Source organism: Jaculus jaculus, chromosome 3 (genome assembly GCF_020740685.1).
Source record: "Jaculus jaculus isolate mJacJac1 chromosome 3, mJacJac1.mat.Y.cur, whole genome shotgun sequence".
Lineage (NCBI taxonomy): Eukaryota > Metazoa > Chordata > Mammalia > Rodentia > Dipodidae > Jaculus > Jaculus jaculus.
In genome coordinates this window covers 167486053-167502881 of record NC_059104.1, presented here as the reverse complement: position 1 = coordinate 167502881, position 16829 = coordinate 167486053, and the positions used below count along the sequence as shown (strand labels likewise).

At 52.8% G+C, this 16829-nt stretch overlaps 1 protein-coding gene across 2 annotated transcripts; it reads left to right on the top strand.

Annotated features, from left to right (window-relative positions):
* Positions 1 to 4676: 4676 nt before the first annotated feature.
* Serpinh1 (serpin family H member 1) lies at positions 4677 to 15477 on the top strand. Of its 2 annotated transcripts, none has more exons than XM_045145369.1 (5): positions 4677 to 4829; positions 8417 to 9081; positions 10122 to 10220; positions 10353 to 10585; positions 14444 to 15477. In XM_045145369.1, the coding sequence occupies exons 2-5, from the start codon at positions 8448 to 8450 to the stop codon at positions 14744 to 14746; spliced, it is 1269 nt and encodes a 422-aa protein (XP_045001304.1). In that variant the 5' UTR covers positions 4677 to 4829; positions 8417 to 8447; the 3' UTR covers positions 14747 to 15477. The 2 variants fall into 2 exon arrangements, with proteins under 2 accessions (XP_045001304.1, XP_004656324.1); XM_004656267.3 differs by lacking the exon at positions 4677 to 4829 and adding an exon at positions 5969 to 6012.
* Positions 15478 to 16829: the final 1352 nt, after the last annotated feature.

The following is a 16829-nucleotide window of genomic DNA, read 5'->3' as shown; positions in this document are numbered from 1 at the left end:
CCAACAACGTGGCAGCCTGCAGTCCTGGCCCCTTGGGACTCCTCCGGGAGAATCAGAGATTGCAGAATCCGTTTTCCTGACTCATGCTTGGGCTGAGAGCACACTTGGCTCCTGGACAGCTGTCACAGAGTGGCCGCCTGTGGGTTCTACCTCCCCAGGGACTTTCCTTGGGGGTGGGGGGAACGACCTAGACTGACTGCCAGGGCCTTCCTGGCCTCATTTTATCCCATGTCCAGAGGAAGAGGGGATTAAACTTCCTTCTCATTAATGTAGGGACAGGGTGAGGGCGCCCGATGTGAGATAGATGCATGGTAAAATGTCACTACTCTCCCCATAGATGTGGCCCAAACAGACCTGGCTCCTACCCAGCTCTTGTGTGCCCTTGAGCGCACTGTTTGACTCTCCCGGGGCTCCTGTCCCTTCGTGTTTAAAATGGGAACATTCTTACTGGAAGGTTCCAACAGGATTGAAAGAAGTGGATAATGTGGGCACCTAATGACAGACCAGCTTGTGTCCCACGCTTCCACGGAATGCGGAACGAGCGAACGTGGCCACAGAAGCCAGAGGAAACCGTCCCTGCAGTGGCAGGCACGACGGGGCTCCAAGATCTCAAGGGTCAGGCCGAGGGTGGGATTCAGGACTCAGGGCCCGAGCTCCAGCCCAGCTGTACCGCAGGTTTGCTGGGCGACCTTGGGTAAATTCCTGCCCCTCTCTGGGCCTCAGTGTTCCTCTCAGGAGAGTCGAGACAGATGGGACTTGGAGATGTTCTCGTTGTTTCCTGCTGCCCCCACCTCCTGGACCTCGAGGGTTTCCAGCTGGGCTCCCGTGCCATGCGGGGACAGAGCTTTGGCACTGGAGAAATGAGCCGAGAAACACTTCAAGAGTTTCTGGGCATGTTGAGCCTCCATCTACCCCCACCTTAGCAGCTTTTTTTTTTTCTTCTTCCAGACAGCATAGTTTGGAATGTGGGGGAAGGGCCCAGCAGGGCCAGGGCTGGGCTTAGTTAGAGCTAAGAATAATGTGGCAAAAGCTCTTGACTTTTTTTTTTTTTTCTGAGGCTGGAAATTTAAAGGAGCCGTGGCCTTTCTTTCCCAACGACATTGAGCCAGCCACTTTCTGTCTCTTTCTTGCTGGCCATGGCTTGCTCGCAATGCCTTGTTGACGCCTTGCTTTGGGCTTCGAGATGGGGACAGATGTAGCGGGAGAAGGGTGAAACTTCATGCTTCCAAAGCCTCCAGCGACATTCCCTTAACGCAAGCTGATGACTCAGATATTGCACAGAGGAAGCTTCTGGAATGCTCCGAGCTGCAGAAGGGGGTCTGGGAAGGCTGCTGGAGGGTCTCCAGTCCCAGCCCCCAGTTTCTCTGCAACGGGACGACATTAGGTCTTTCTACCCTTCACCTCCTAGAATTCTAGGTTTTTCTAACAGGACAAGCCTCAGTTTATCCCTCTGCCGAATGGGACGGTCATAGCTCTCTCCACTGGGGAGGCCTGGGTGCTGAAAGATGAAGGAGCAGAGGAAGGGACGTCTGTATGGGATTTTGATATCTGACGTGCTGGAAACCCAGACAACCCTCTACAGCACATCACCAGCCTTGGTGAGCCTCCATTGCTGCTCCCAGTCCACCTACCATGTTACAAGGGACCCCTGAGGGCCAAGATGATGTTGCAGATGGAGCATGGGTTGTGGCCTGGGATCCAGGCACTATCCTTACATAGCAAGGATTTATCCTTAAAGGCAATACACAGTTCGAAGAAGCAAAGAGAAGCAGAGAGCTCAGTCACCTCAAAGAGATGGCTGTCACCCCAAATCTAGGTTTTGTTAATGATCAGACCCGTCTAACAGAGTAATGGTGAGCTGCCTCCAGAGACACAGAGGTATGGGTTCTTGGAGGGTCCTCTGTGTTTGCCTTTTAATACTTTTGTTATTATATTATTTATATTATATTTATATTATATTATTATTATATTATTTATTTATTTATTTTGTTTGACAGAGAAAGAGGGAAAGAGAATGGGTGCTCCAGGGCCTCTAGCCATTGCAAATGAACTCCAGAGGCATGTGTTCCCTTGTGCATCTGGCTAACTTGGGTCCTGGGGAATCGAACCCGGGTCTTTTTGGCTTTGCAGGCAAATGCCTTATCCGCTAAGCCATGCCTCCAGACCATGTTTGCCTTTTAGATAGATTGCAGAGAACACTGAGCCGGCAAGCTAGGAAACCCATGACCCCTGAGAGGTCTTGCAGCCCCGAGTCTTTAGCTCAGGTTAACCTTGACCTAACCATCCTCTGGCCTCAGCACCCCCCTCCCACCCCCCACAAGTGCTGAGACTGTGCCATGCCATGCCACGGTCGGTTCCGCCCCGTGAAATCTTGATACTTTCCTTCCAGGGTCCTCCGACTCTGAGATTCCAACAGGCTAAGATTCCTTTGCTGGATTCAAAAGACTCCACGGGGAATGTGTGTAAGATTAGATTAGATTAGATTCTGTGATGACTGGTTAAATTTCACACAATCTCTATTTGACCCTGATTCAGAGGCTGATGTTTTGGGGATCTAAGATTTCCTAAAGTCTTTGTTATCAGAAGGCTGGGCGGTCTAACCCATGGAGACCACCAGGCTGAGTGTGAGCAAACCCTCCCCAGGGCACCCTGAAACTGAGTGAGGCCAGGGGCCCAGAGGACTCGTCTTTGGGAAGCTGGATTCATTTGCTCCTCAGGCTCCAGACAGGAACCTGGAAGAAGAGGGTACTGAGCACAATCTGTTGACTGAACAAACAAATGTGAGTGGCTAGTGTGTCTCTTCTGGGCTGGGATGTGACTCAGTGGTACAGTGTTTGCTTAGCATGCTTGAGGCCCTGGGTTCAATTCCCAGTACCCTTTTTTTTTTCCCCCGTTTCCTGAGGTAGGGTCTCACTCTAGCCCAGGCTGACTTGAAATTCACTATGTAGTCTCAGGGTGGACTCGAACACATGGCCATCCTCCTACCTCTGCCTCCCAAGTGCTGGGATCAAAGGTGTGTACCACCAAGTCTGGCTTTTTATTTTATTATTTGTTTGAATGGGAGGACAGGTAGATCAAGAGATAATGGGGGGCTGGAGAGATGGCTTAGCGGTTAAGCGCTTGCCTGTGAAGCCTAAGGACCCCGGTTCGAGGCTCGGTTCCCCAGGTCCCACGTTAGCCAGATGCACAAGGGGGCGCACGCGTCTGGAGTTCGTTTGCAGAGGCTGGAAGCCCTGGCGCGCCCATTCTCTCTCTCTCCCTCTATCTGTATTTCTCTCTGTGTCTGTCGCTCTCAAATAAAAAAAAAAAAAAGAGATAATGGGCACACCAGGGCCTTCAGCCACTGCAAACGAACTCCAGAGGCATGCACCACCTTGTGCATTTCGCTTACATGGTCCTGAAGAATAGAACCTGGGTTCTTTGACTTTGTAGGCAAGTGTCCCTCCCTCTCCTTAATACCCAGGCCATCTGTTACCTACGGTGCCGCTATCAGAGAAGATGCAGGAAGTGTAACGTGTTTCACTGCGCTCTCTGCTGACGCGCACACACTCCTCAGGATGGGCATCTTTGAGGCCAGGGACTTTGCCCAGTGCACAGCTGTCTCCTGGGCACTTAGAATGGTAATGAACACTCCAGATTAACTCAGAGCTCCAGGGGCTGTTAGTGTGGGTGGGGTGGGAGAATTGACAATGAGACCTGGAGCCTGTGGGAGGGGACAGAGATAGGGATGACCAATTTGAGATAGAGAGAGGGACAGACATGACTTAACGTCACATCACGTTTTAAAGTTAAGGCCACAGGCCCAGAAGAGGAAGGGGACTTAAGAGTCAGTGACACAGTGCAGTGCTTAGCAGGCAGCCACGATGTCCTTCTCGGGCAGTGATCCTTGCCTTGTGAAACCACCTGATGTGCCTCCAGGATGAGGGTGAGGTACTGGTTCCAGTCCAGTGTGTCTCTACCTCAGGGTGGTCACTGATGCCAGGTCAACTGTGGCATCAGAGGTGTTTTTTTTTTTTTTTTTTAATTTGTTGTTTAGTTTTTCCAAGTAGGATCTTACTTTAGCTCAGGCTGTCCTGGAATTCACTATGTAGTCGCAGGCTGATCCCTAACTCACAGCGATCCTCCTACCTCTGCCTCCAAGTGCTGAGTGCTGGAATTAAAGACATGAGCCACCACGCTCAGCTTTGTGGTTGAGGTTTTTTTACTCCTAGTTTCTGACTTCCCGAGGTACGGGGTGTGTGGGGGGGTTCTCGACTGAGGAGGGGGATCTTAGGCAAGTTTGAAAACACTGAGGGTAGGGAAGGCAGATGGATTTGCTGGGAAGAAGGAAAAGGGGTGCCCGGAAAAAAAAGAGAGTGGAGAGCTTTGGAAGGAGGGCGCTAGTCCCCCAGGGAGGTAGACCTTGGGGTGCCTCCTGCAGCTCAGTTGTCTGAACCTCACTCCCTCACCTCCCTGTCTGCCAGGGTCCAGAGTCTTCACAGATTCCAAGGATGCCCTGACTACACTCAGAAGGTCTGGCTGGTCCCTGCAGCGTGGGTGGAGGGGAACCCCCAAAGCCAGAGGGAAGGGGGACAGTAGGACCCAGAGGCCAGGAGCGTGCACTCAGGGAGAGGGGCGGGAGCCAGGGAGGTTTGGGGGAGGTCTTTGGCTTTTTTTTTCCCTCCTGTTGAAGCCCCGGCGCCCTCCGGAAGCTTTTCCAACTTTCCAGAAGTTTCTCAGGACCGGCAGGAGGGGGTGGGGAGAGCCATATATAGATCCCAGGCGCCGGGCCGCGGGCGGAGCGCAGTCGATCCGAGAGCGAGAGGTGCTACGGTCCCGGCCAGACCCAGGTGAGGGGCGGGGACGGCCGGGCTTTGGGGGTGCCCCATGGGTGCTTGGGAAAGCGAGGGTGAGCCCTCAGCCTGGGGCTCCAGCCCTGCACTCTGGGGGACTGGGGAAAATGTGGGGGGGTCCCAGGAGCTCAGGGAAGAGCTTCAAAGGCGGGGGTAGGGACAGACAATGGGGCTGGGGACCAGGGGCGCCTCTTTGCAGAATGGAGGGAGGAGGGCCATTCTTGCCCATGGGACAGAGCAGCTCGGCGTTGTAAGCCGAAGCCCAGGGGCCAGTCATGGACCAGCATCCCAGATTCCCCACGGGCTCCAGGGGGGGATCTCGGAGCTTAGCACAGGGGGTGGGCCCAGTCTTGGCATCTCCTGGCTCCTGGGGACAACCCCCCACCCCAGTACCCATGCTTTGGGAGCAGACACTGACCAGGCAGCCTGTGTAGAGGGTGCCAGCTGAAGGCAGGACTCGGGCAGCCCGTCTCTCTACTCAAAAGCAGAGTCTGCAGGGTTTGCAAGGCCAGTGTTGGGAATTCTGCCCACCACCCTGCTCTTTCTGGGCTTTCTCCGCAGCCCAGGAGCCCTGCCCCCGCCACCCTGGTTTAGGGACATTCCTGAGCCTCTTTGTAGAGGAGGAACCTACGTACTTCCAGCCTGGTGGAAAGGAAGGCCTGGCTCACCTCTTTCCCAGTTTCCTGCAGGCTCCTCTGGGCTGCAGGGCCCGGATGGAGGCCTGGGATAAACTGGGGGCTTTAACTGCCTGGAAGTCGGGCCAGGGCCACACCCTTCTATTCCCAGATGGTTTCTCAACCCATCCCCCCCTCCCAGTCTGATCCTTTGTCTCCGGTTCCCCCGCCCCCGGGTTCCCTGCAGAGTTTTTTAATTTAATTTTGTTTTTAAAAGCTTTTTGACTAAGTAACCGGACCCGACAGTGGCCTGCAGGAGGGCTTTGAACTGGACAAATCCCTTAGTAGGAAGCCTCACTTCTGCTTGATCTGGGGTAGCCCCAGCCCAGGCCCTAATTTCTCCCGTTGTGGCTGAGGCGCTCCATCCTTCCCCTTGGGGGCTGAGCCTGGTAAGCTCCTGCTCCCCACCTCCCTGGTAGGGGGGGGGGGTCCCATTCTCTTCACTCTTCTGTTTTCTTTCAGAATGAAAAAGGCAGGCAGTGATCTCCCTGTGAGGCAGTTTCAAGGTACACTTTTAGACTCAAGCGTCTGAGATGCCCTGGTGGCTCTCGGAATCTACTCCCCTTCTCTCCCAGAGCCAGTGGTGGGCACTGCCCTGGGCTATGTGATGTCTCGGTTTGCTTGGTGGGACTGTAGGTCTAAACTGTGTTGTGTGGCCCGAGGGCTGGCATTTCTCTGTGGCAAGATGGGCTGGGCTGTGGGAGGCTGGCTTGCTTGCCGGGACTTGCCTTCCTCCGTTCCTGCTGCTGGCTGTAACTGGGCGGCCCCTGCCTCTCACCTCCCAAGAGTCTGAAGTACACATTTGAAACTTAAGGCCTGGGAGGTTCCTGGAGGCACCAGGCAAATCCACGGAACTCCATGGTTCCAACTCCAGCCTCCTGCTTCCCTGCCTGGTAGCCCCCCCTCCCCCTTTCTGGTCTATGGAGATCACTAAGCTAAGCTTCTGGCTGCCACGTCACCAGGAGCGGTGTGGCTGCCTAAGAAATCCTAAACTAGTCATTTGGAGCTTTCTTGGGAAGCCCCTCCCAGCTCTTTCTGGATCTGGTTGGCTAGGGATGGGGGCTGTCAAAATGGTGGCTGCCACGTGTCAGGATTTGGCTCCTCCATTTCTTTTTAAGGGAGAGGATGCTGGTAACCTGGGTTGGATGAGAAGCCCCTCTGAGTACAGTGGCCACGTGTCTGTTGCTCTGGCATAATCAGTAATGCTCCATTTACTCTCCTAAATACTTTTTTTTTTTTTTTTTAATTTTGAGGTAGGGTCTCACAATAGCCCAGGATGACTTGGAACTCACTATGTAGTCCAAGGCTGGCCTCAAACTCACAACGATCCTACCTCTGCCTCCTGAGTGCTAGGATTAAAGGTGTGCCCTACCACGCCTGGCTCTCCTAAGTATTGAGTTTTTAACCTTGCATTCATGGTCCCTCTGCCTTTAAAGCCGTCAGTCTGTTGAGGGCAGGAAGCTTGAGCCTCAAGGCCCCACAATCCTCATTCATCATTGTGAGGTGCAGATCTTTCTTGTACCACCCCAGGCATCCTTGGGGGACTCAGTGGTTCCTCTTCCTCTGTACTGTATCTCCAAGGTCCCTGGAAAGGCAGCAGCCTGGGAGATGGGGGACCTGACAGACTCCTGAGAGCCTTCCAGCAGGGTCCCCAGTTTTCTCTTCCTGAAGGAGGACCACATGAAAGGGAATATGTCAGAACCAGGGGATTTCCAGCTCCACCATCGTTCTTTTCTGACTTTTCTTTTGGCCTGTCCTCTCCCTGCCTGAACTGCTGCATGAAGGGTTTGGGGGATGACCTCAAGAGGGTGTGTATAAATAAATATCCCATTAATAGAGACCTTCAAGATTGGTGGTCCCAGTGAGGAAACTGGGGCTTGTCCTGGGGGGCCCTGCACTGCTGGGGTTTGGGGAGAGGGCTGTCCCATGGGAGGATTGAATGGAATCAGATGTGGCCTCAGCTTCCTGCAAGGATGAGGGGTCATTGCTCCATTGAGCTATGACTCACCCCCTTCCTCAGGATCCTGCCTTTGGTCTCTCAGGAAGCCCCCTCCGCTCTGAGTTTCCAAAGAGTTGGTCCCGAGAGCTTTCATCTTGGCATTTCCCATCTCCATGGTCCTTTGGCCAGGTGGACAGATGGACGGGTCATAGTCCCTGCTAAGAAAGAGCCCTTGGCCATGGACATCTAGACCCATGTAGCTTGGGAAAGAGAGACTGAGGCTGGATGGATGCACTGCACACTACAAACATACTCGCTCACTCAGGGTCACCCAAGGGGCAGCAGAGTGGAGCATCTGGGGCTCCCCTATTTAATGAGTGAACCAAACAGTGACTCATTAACATCCCAGAGCAGAATGAAAGGCACAGGGCCGGGCAGGCCCACAGCTCTGTCTAGCATGTCGGCCTTTATCTGGGCTTCCTGCAGACCCTGTCTAGCTGCAGCCTTCTCCCAGTGGGCAAGGGCTGGGAGGCTTGTATGAGATCAGAGCTGGGCTCTCTATATAAGCCAGTGATGGCCCAGGTCTGGTCAGGTGGCCCTGTTTCTCCCTCACTCAGGAATAGCTATTCCGTTTGTGTTGAACAGGCTACATGGGCAGCCATTCATTATTTGCTAGGTTTCCTGTTTCTGGTGGCCATAGCCTGCTTGGGGGTAGAAATGGATTTATAATACACGTCTAAGTAAGCGTTGAATGTCCCATGCTGGAAAGTCAGTAGGGCGGCCTGGTGATGTGCTTAAGGAGTGGACTTTAGGAAGGGAGGTCAAAGGAGGTCTCAGAGCCCTGAGCCAGGTCTGTGCGGTAGAGCCCTGAGTTCCTTTGTACCCATGCCCAGGGGCTTGGAGGAAGGCTGGGGAGGAAGAAGGCGTAGCCGCCAGAATGAATGGCCCCTCTCTCTCTGCTGCCCTCACAGGTCCCCCGTACACACAGCCCACCTCGAAGCCATGCGGTCCCTTCTCCTGGGCGCCCTGTGCCTCGCGGCTGTGGCCCTGGCTGCCGAGGTGAAGAAACCCGCGGCGGCTGGTGCTGCTGCGGCGGCGGCGCCTGGCACGGGAGAGAAGCTGAGCGCCAAGGCAGCCACCCTGGCCGAGCGCAGCGCGGGCCTGGCCTTCAGCCTGTACCAGGTCATGGCCAAGGACCAAGCCGTGGAGAACATCCTCCTGTCCCCCTTGGTGGTGGCCTCCTCGCTGGGGCTCGTGTCCCTGGGTGGCAAAGCCACCACGGCCTCGCAGGCGAAGGCGGTGCTGAGCGCCGAGCAGCTGCGGGACGACGAGGTGCACGCCGGCCTGGGCGAGCTGCTGCGCTCGCTCAGCAACTCCACGGCGCGCAACGTGACCTGGAAGCTGGGCAGCCGCCTGTACGGGCCCAGCTCGGTGAGCTTCGCCGACGACTTCGTGCGCAGCAGCAAGCAGCACTACAACTGCGATCACTCCAAGATCAACTTCCGCGACAAGCGCAGCGCCCTGCAGTCCATCAACGAGTGGGCCTCGCACACCACCGACGGCAAGCTGCCCGAGGTCACCAAGGACGTGGAGCGCACCGATGGCGCCCTGCTGGTCAACGCCATGTTCTTCAAACGTGCGTCTGGGTGTGGGGCAAGGGCAGGATTGTTCTGAACAAACCCTCTTTACACTCTAGAAACTTTTTTTTTTTTAATAATTCTTTTTTAAATTTTTTGCTTATTTTTATTTTATTGACTTGAGAGCAACAGACAGACACAGAGAGAAAGAGGGAATGGGCACATCAGGGCCTCCAGCCACTGCAAACGAACTCCAGACGCATGTGCCCCTTGTGCATCGGGCTAATGTGGGTCCTGGGGAATCGAGCCTCGAACCGGGGTCCTTAGGCTTCACAGGCAAGCATTTAACTGCTAAGCTGTCTCTCCAGCCCTAGAAACTTTTTTTTTTTTTTTTTTTTTTTTTTTTTTTAGGTAGGGTGTCGCTCTACAGCCCCAGGCTGACCTGGAATTCACGATGTAATCTCAGGGTGGCCTTGAATTCACAGTGATCCTCCTGCCTCTGCCTCCCCAGTGCTGGGATTAAAGGCGTGTGACACCATGCCTAACCTTTTATTTATTTATTTATTTATTTTATGTTTTCTTTACTTCATTTTATTTTTTAATCTGAGATAGAGAGGAGAGAGAAAGAGAATAGACACTCCAGGGCCTCCAGCCACTGCAGACGAACTCCAGATGTATAAGCCTCCTTGTGCATCTGGCTTATGTGCATCTGGCCACCATGCCCGGCTCTTACACTCCAGAAACTAAATCCAGCCAGGTAGCCAATGTGTCTACAGGAATGGCACAGGCGTCTAAGCCTGCAGAGGGACTCCAGATATGTTCCTATCTACTGTCCGGAAGCCCAGCCCATGTCTGTAACATTTAGGGTGGGTCTTTCTATCTGTTAATGAATCTAGAAGCCCCCACACACACCTGCATTTCCCAAAGGCTTTTCTCCTACGTGGTTCTAGATCCTATCAAGTCAAGCTGGCAGTCATTATGAACGACCACAGGACATGTGATCTGGATCCTTCAAGGGTACGAGGTTGGGGGAGGTTGTAGGTTGTGATTATGTCTGGGGGATGTGGATTATTGACCCTGTGTTCTATCTCCGCCACAGCACACTGGGATGAGAAATTCCACCACAAGATGGTGGACAACCGTGGCTTCATGGTGACCCGTTCCTATACCGTGGGTGTCGCAATGATGCATCGGACAGGTAGGTCCCTTGTGTGTGGCAGGGTTGAGCTCAAGGTGTGTGTGAGTGGGGGTGGTCTCAGGATATCCAGGGTCTGGCCTGCCCCCACCCCCGCCGCGGGGACATCCAGCATGCCCGGTGTCCTCTGCCTAGGCCTCTATAACTACTATGACGACGAGAAGGAGAAACTTCAGGTGTTGGAGATGCCCTTGGCCCACAAGCTCTCCAGCCTCATCATCCTCATGCCCCACCACGTGGAGCCCCTGGAGCGCCTGGAGAAGCTGCTCACCAAAGAGCAGCTGAAGGTCTGGATGGGGAAGATGCAGAAGAAGGCTGTTGCCATCTCCCTGCCCAAGGGAGTGGTGGAGGTGACCCACGACCTGCAGGTGAGGGACAGAGCGGGAGAAGGGGCTCGGGCAGGCCTCACCCAGCGGCGTAGCAGGTCCATCCTGCATGGGTGTCAGGTCATGCCAGGCTCTGCTGGGAGGGTGTCGGGGAGAAGTGTTCCTGCGTTGAGATTTTTTTTTTTTTTTTTTTTTTTTTTGGTTTTCTGAGCTAGGGTCTCACTCTAGCCCAGGCTGACCTGGAATTCACTCTGTAGCTTCTGGGTAGCCTTGAACTCACTGTGATCCTCCTACCTCTGCCTCCCAAGTGCTGGGATTAAAGGCATGCACCACCATGCCTGACCTTTTATTCTTTTTTTTTTATGTTTTCTTTATTATTATTATTTTTTTAAAAAAATTTTTGTTGTTGTTGTTCATTTTTATTTATTTATTTGAGAGCGACAGACATAGGGAGAAAGACAGATAGAGGGAGAGAGAGAGAATGGGCGCGCCAGGGCTTCCAGCCACTGCAAACGAACTCCAGACGTGTGCGCCCCCTTGTGCATCTGGCTAACGTGGGACCTGGGGAACCGAGCCTCGAACCGGGGTCCTTAGGCTTCACAGGTAAGCGCTTAACCGCTAAGCCATCTCTCCAGCCCTATTATTATTTTTTTATCTGAGAGAGAGAGAGAGAGAGAGAGAGAGGAGAGAGAAAGAGAATGGACATGCCAGTGCCACCAGCCACTGCAGACGAACTCCAGATGCTTATGCCTCCTTGTGCATCTGGCTTATGTGGGTCCTGGGGAATTCAACCTGAGTCCTTTGGCTTTGCAGGAAAATGCCTTAGCCATTAAGCCATCCCTCCAGCCCAATTTTTTTTTTCAAAAATATTTATTTATTTATCTGGGGGAGAGAGACCATGCCCAACCTTTAAAATTCATTTAATCCTTGAAACAACTTCGCTAGACAATAAACTGACAGATGAGGAAATTGAGGCTCAGAAAGGTTAAGTAACCTGTCTAACATCACTTGGCAGGGCCAGAAACTTGGCCCATGCTGAGGATGAGTTCCCTCTTGTTTTTTAAATTTTTCTTCTTTTATTTATTTATTTATTTGAGAGCGACAGAGAGAGAGAGAGAAAGAGAGAGAGAATGGGCATGCCAGGGCCTCCAGCCACTGCAAACAAACTCCAGATGCGTGTGCCCCCTTGTGCATCTGGCTAACATGGGTCCTGGGGAATTGAGCCTCGAACCAGGGTCTTTAGGCTTCACAGGCAAGCACTTAACCACTAAGCCATCTCTCCAGCCCGAGTTCCCCCTTGTGACCACTTTACTTTTATTTTTATTTATATTATTATTATTTTGGTTTTTTGAGGTAGGGTCTCACTCTTGCCCAGGCTGACCTGGAATTCACTATGTAGTTTCAGGGTGGCCTGGAACTCACAGCAACCCTCCTACCTCTGCCTCGTGAGTGCTGGGATTAAAGGCGTGAGCCACCACGCCCAGCACATGCCTTTTATTTTTATTATTTTGGGGGGGGGCGACCACTCAAGGTGGGGAGGAAAAGAGATTGGAGCAGGATCTGCAGCTCTGCACCCCTGACATATAAGGGGTGGAGACACAATTAGATCTCCAGGTGACAATATTGCATGGCTGGCTGTCTGTCAGGAGGGAGACAGTTTCACCTACTCAAAAGAGAAAAACTTGGCTGGGAATAGTGGTGCACATCTGTAATGACTGAGAAGCTGAGGCAGGAGGATTGTGAGTTGAATGCAAGCCTGGGCTATATAGTGAAATCCTTTCTTGAGAAAAAGAGGGCAATAATAGAAAAAAAAAAAAAAAAGGAAAAAGAAGCTTGCGATTCATTCTTGCCTTAGATGCCAGAAGGAATTCCTCATAGGCTGCTTGCCCCCCACTCCCCAAGTCATCCAGCTATGTGCGGAGTGTGCTGGAGACGAGTGGGTTTAGGCTATAAGCCAGATATGGCTGGCAGAGCTTGGGCTGGTCTGTACCGTGGAAACCAGGAGTTTCCAGAGGAGCCCTCGGTGTCCATCTCCTGCCTGGACCCGGCCCTGGGTCTTCCCCACCCACTTTTTCAATAGTCACTGGCCACCTCTTTTCTCTTCGTATTTCTTCCGTGTCTTCCTGAAACCCTCTATGGAGAGAGTAACCTACCAGTCCACACAGGTAGATGGAGTTGGGAAATTGCTGGTGGGTTACTTATGTCCAGTCGTCAGGACTGGGATAGGGCCTACCTAGACAGCTGTCCCAGAATTCCCTGTGCCCAGTGTTTGCTCAGCCCCACCACGGAGGTGGATGCCATCCCGCTGGGGCTTGGTCCCCGGGATCTGCAGGTCACTCAGCCAAGCAGCCTGACATCTCTTCTGCGCTGAGAGTTGGGGCCCTGCCAAGAGCTCTGAGCTAGGTGGAACAGAGAGAGGGAAGTCCCAGGTCCTGAGGCCTGAGGGGGGGACACTGCTCATCTTGTGGCTAGGGAAGGCTTCCTGGAAGAGGGACAGAGGCCACCTATTAGGAGAGCAATTGTTCAAGAAAGTTACATGGGGCAGGGTGGTGCAAGTCAGGAGAGAGATTGGAGCACAGCTAGCGGGCTGCATGTTAAGGAACTGTGTTTGACATCCAAGAGCTGTGCAGGACCACAGAGGGTGTATGCCCTTGTGTTCACTAGGGACCTTAGGAAACATCTGTTAGAAAAGCAGGGTTAGGGCCTGGGAGATAGCCCAGTGGGTAAAGTTCTCATTGCGCAAACATGAGGGTCCCGAGTCCGGATCTGCAGCACCCACCTAAAATGCAGGGTGTGGCGGTCCATACCTCTGACCCCACCACTGGGTGGGTGGGTAGAGGGGGATGGAAACAGGAGGATCCTTGGGAATACCTAGCTAACATGTCTAGCTGAATCAGATATAGTTTGGGATTCAGTAAGAGACTCTGTCTCATAGGAAGAATGAGGTGATGGATTAAGGAAACATACCTGATATCAACCTCAGTTGTACACACTTACTATGAGCACACACATGCACACACAGAACACGAGTTAAATCAGGCACTTAAATAGGCTGGCACATGCCTATAAGTTTAAGGTCGTCCTTGGCTATGTAATGAATTTGAGAAGACTCTGTCTCAAAAAAAAAAAGAACGAAAGAAAGGAAGGAAGAAAGAAAAAGACTCTTGAACCCTTGAGTGTCCATTATCAGCCCTCTCCCAGCTGGCAGTGATTGGCCTGTGTCCACTCACTCCTGGGCATCCTGTTAGATGAAGCAGGTCCCAGATAGCATGTCACCTGGAACAGGCTTTCAGCCCAAATGTGGTAGACAGCTGTCCTATGGCCAGTCTTTCTGGGGTTTGAATGTGTTAAGAATAACCCGGGGGTGGGCTGGAGAGACGGCTCAGCAAAGCCTAAGGACCCAGGTTCAATTCCCCAGGAGCCATGTAAGCTAAATGCACAAGGTGGTGCATGTGTCTGGAGTTCGTTTGCAGAGGCTAGAGGCCCTGGTGCACCCATTCTCTCTATCTCAAATAAAGTTTTCTTTAAAATGAATCAGGTGGGGGATTTGTTGCTAAAGACACCCCCCCCCCCCCCGCCTCCGCACAGTCCAGAGAGGAGGAGGTCTGGGCTGAAGTCAGGAAAGGAATTTTCTGATAAGCTCCTCTGTGCTGCGGGCCAGTGAACGCTGGGAGAACCATAAGTGTCGCTTAGGGTTCCATTTGGTCTGGTGTGTGTCCTGGTTCCTTATCTGTGAAGCAGGTCAAGGCCCTGGTGGGTTTACAGTAGAAATGAACGACTCAGTGGTTTGAAGCAACCTGGCATGGCAAAGGTGGCCAAGGAGCCCTCAGGGTGGTGTGAGTGGAGGTTGAGGGCGTAGCGGCCTGTATGCATGGCCTGACCTGGCACCTGGTTCCACAGAAACACCTGGCTGGCCTGGGCCTGACGGAGGCCATCGACAAGAACAAGGCAGACTTGTCACGCATGTCCGGCAAGAAGGATCTGTACCTGGCCAGCGTGTTCCATGCCACCGCCTTTGAGTGGGACACGGACGGAAACCCCTTTGACCAGGACATCTACGGGCGCGAGGAGCTGCGCAGCCCCAAGCTCTTCTACGCTGACCACCCCTTCATCTTCCTGGTGCGAGACACCCAGAGCGGCTCCTTGCTGTTTATTGGGCGCCTGGTCCGGCCCAAGGGCGACAAGATGCGGGATGAATTGTAGGGTTCCAGGGTGGGCACGGGATGGCAGGAAAGTAGCCGAAAGCTTCTGAGACATATGGGTGCTATTGGGAAGGGGGGGTACCAGCCTTGGATATTCCACGGGGTGGGGGGTGGTGGCAAACCTGACTGGGGTTCCAATGTGCCTGAGTGGACCGTCCCATCCAGACTCAACTCCACTAGGGCATGGGCCCCAGATACCCCTGATGATGCCCAGCCTAGGGATGCCACAAGCAGTGGGTCATGGGCCACTGTCATCCTGCCCTGCCCTCGGAGTCCTAGATCCAATCTGCCTCAGCCATTCAGTGTTCATATTTATGCCGGAGTCCTTTCTTTCTGTGAGACAATCAGACTGAGTTGGGTTAGCCCAGCATCCTTCTGTCACATGCCCCCCCTCCCTCCAGCCCTTCCTGGCTCTCTCGCTCTCTCCCAACTTCCCTCAACCGCAAAACTCGGTGCTGCACCCTCAGACCAGGTACCTCCAGAATGGCCCTACCCAGAGAGGGGGATTGGGAGATAGTGCATAGAAGGGGTTCCCAGGCACATCCTGCTCCCAAAATGCTTTATTTGGGCATCATGAAGATGAATTTCTATTTTTTTTTATTATTTTCAAAAATGGGGAGGAAAGGGGAGCATGAGCCATTTTTGCTGTCAAAATAGGACTTATTTGTACAAAAAAATTTTTTCAATAAAACTTTTCCAATGAAACTTTGTTGGAGCATGGAAACATGAAAATCGGAGGTTCCTAGTCATTCTTCCCAAGGGACCACGTTTATGATTTGAACAGCCTGTATCAGGCCCTGGAATGCAGATGGATAAACTGTAGACAGTGGCCTGTGGTTACTGTGTGCTCAGTGGGAATAGTGTTCAGACGGCAGCCTGCAGAGAGCAGGGTTTTAGGGTCTGATTGATTGACAGGGCTGTAGAGTCCAGACACCTTGGTCCTGCCTTGCAGGGGTGGGGCCAAGGGGAAGACCCCCTCAACCCTCTGGCCTTGGGTGGAAAGTTCCGGAGCCAGAGCAGATAACATGGGTGGCTAGATCACCTAGCTTGTGTGGACTGAGAAAGGAGCAGGTAGGGGGTCCCTGCTTGTGACGGGAGAGAAGGACCCGTGGTCCCTGTTACACTGTCCTCGTGGTGCCTGAGGAAGGAGGGTGTGCAGGACAGGACCCCAGAAGCCGGGGAGGCAGAGGAAACTGAATCTGAGCCCCATCTTCGCTGCTCCCTGGCTCATCTCGGACAGCTTGCTAACATTTTCCCTCTGCCAGCAAGTCTTCCTGGGGGTTCTTGGGCCTCAGAAAACCCCCTAAAACTAGCCAGGGAAGTCCACCAGGTATGGAAGGAGCTGTAGGAGGCTCACCCTTTTTTTCTTTTTCTTTTTGCTAACAAAATGAGATTTCAGAAAACTTGAGAGTCCCAAACCTGTCCTTTGAACTCAAATCAATTCGATCTGGACCCTCAAAAGGGGCTTTCTCTAGAGGAGACATTGGGTCATACTGGGCGGAGGCTGGTGCTATAGTCACAACCCTTTGCTTTCTTATCCCGGGCATACAGAGAAAGCTACCAGTTTAGGCTTAGACATCAGGACCAGTCAAATCCCCGATTTATGGCCTTACAGCCTATCCAGTGCCTTCTCCTAGTTTGTAGCTATCGACCATGGATAAAGACCCTTACCTCTAGTTAAAGAGCTCTCCTTAAAAGTTCATAAAAGGGGGCTGGAGAGAACCTTAACTGCTAAGTCAAAGGACACAGGTTCGATTCCCCAGGACTCATGTAAGCCAGATGCAAGGTGGTGCATGCATCTGGAGTTTGTTTGCAGTGGCTGGAGGCTCTGGTGCTGGTGCATCCATTCTATCTGCCTCTTTGTCTTTCTCAAATAAATGAATAAAAACATATTTTAAAGTTCATAAAAGTAGCTGGGCCTTTAATCCGCCTTTAATCCCAGCACTGGGGAGGCAGAGGTAGGAGGATGGCTGTGAGTTTGATACCACGCTGAGACTCCAGCGTGAACTCCAGGCCCGCCTGGCCTAGAGCAAGACCCTACCTTGAAAAAAACAAAAACAGTTTCTACTTTTATAAAAGTAAGA

Bases quoted from the DNA above. Each gene is read 5' to 3' on its own strand.
- Serpinh1 (XM_045145369.1), top strand. From the start codon at position 8,448: ATGCGGTCCCTTCTCCTGGGCGCCCTGTGCCTCGCGGCTGTGGCCCTG. The intron at 10,221-10,352 runs GTAGGTCCCTTG...TCCTCTGCCTAG, and splicing joins CGCAATGATGCATCGGACAG to GCCTCTATAACTACTATGAC. The intron at 10,586-14,443 runs GTGAGGGACAGA...CTGGTTCCACAG, and splicing joins AGGTGACCCACGACCTGCAG to AAACACCTGGCTGGCCTGGG.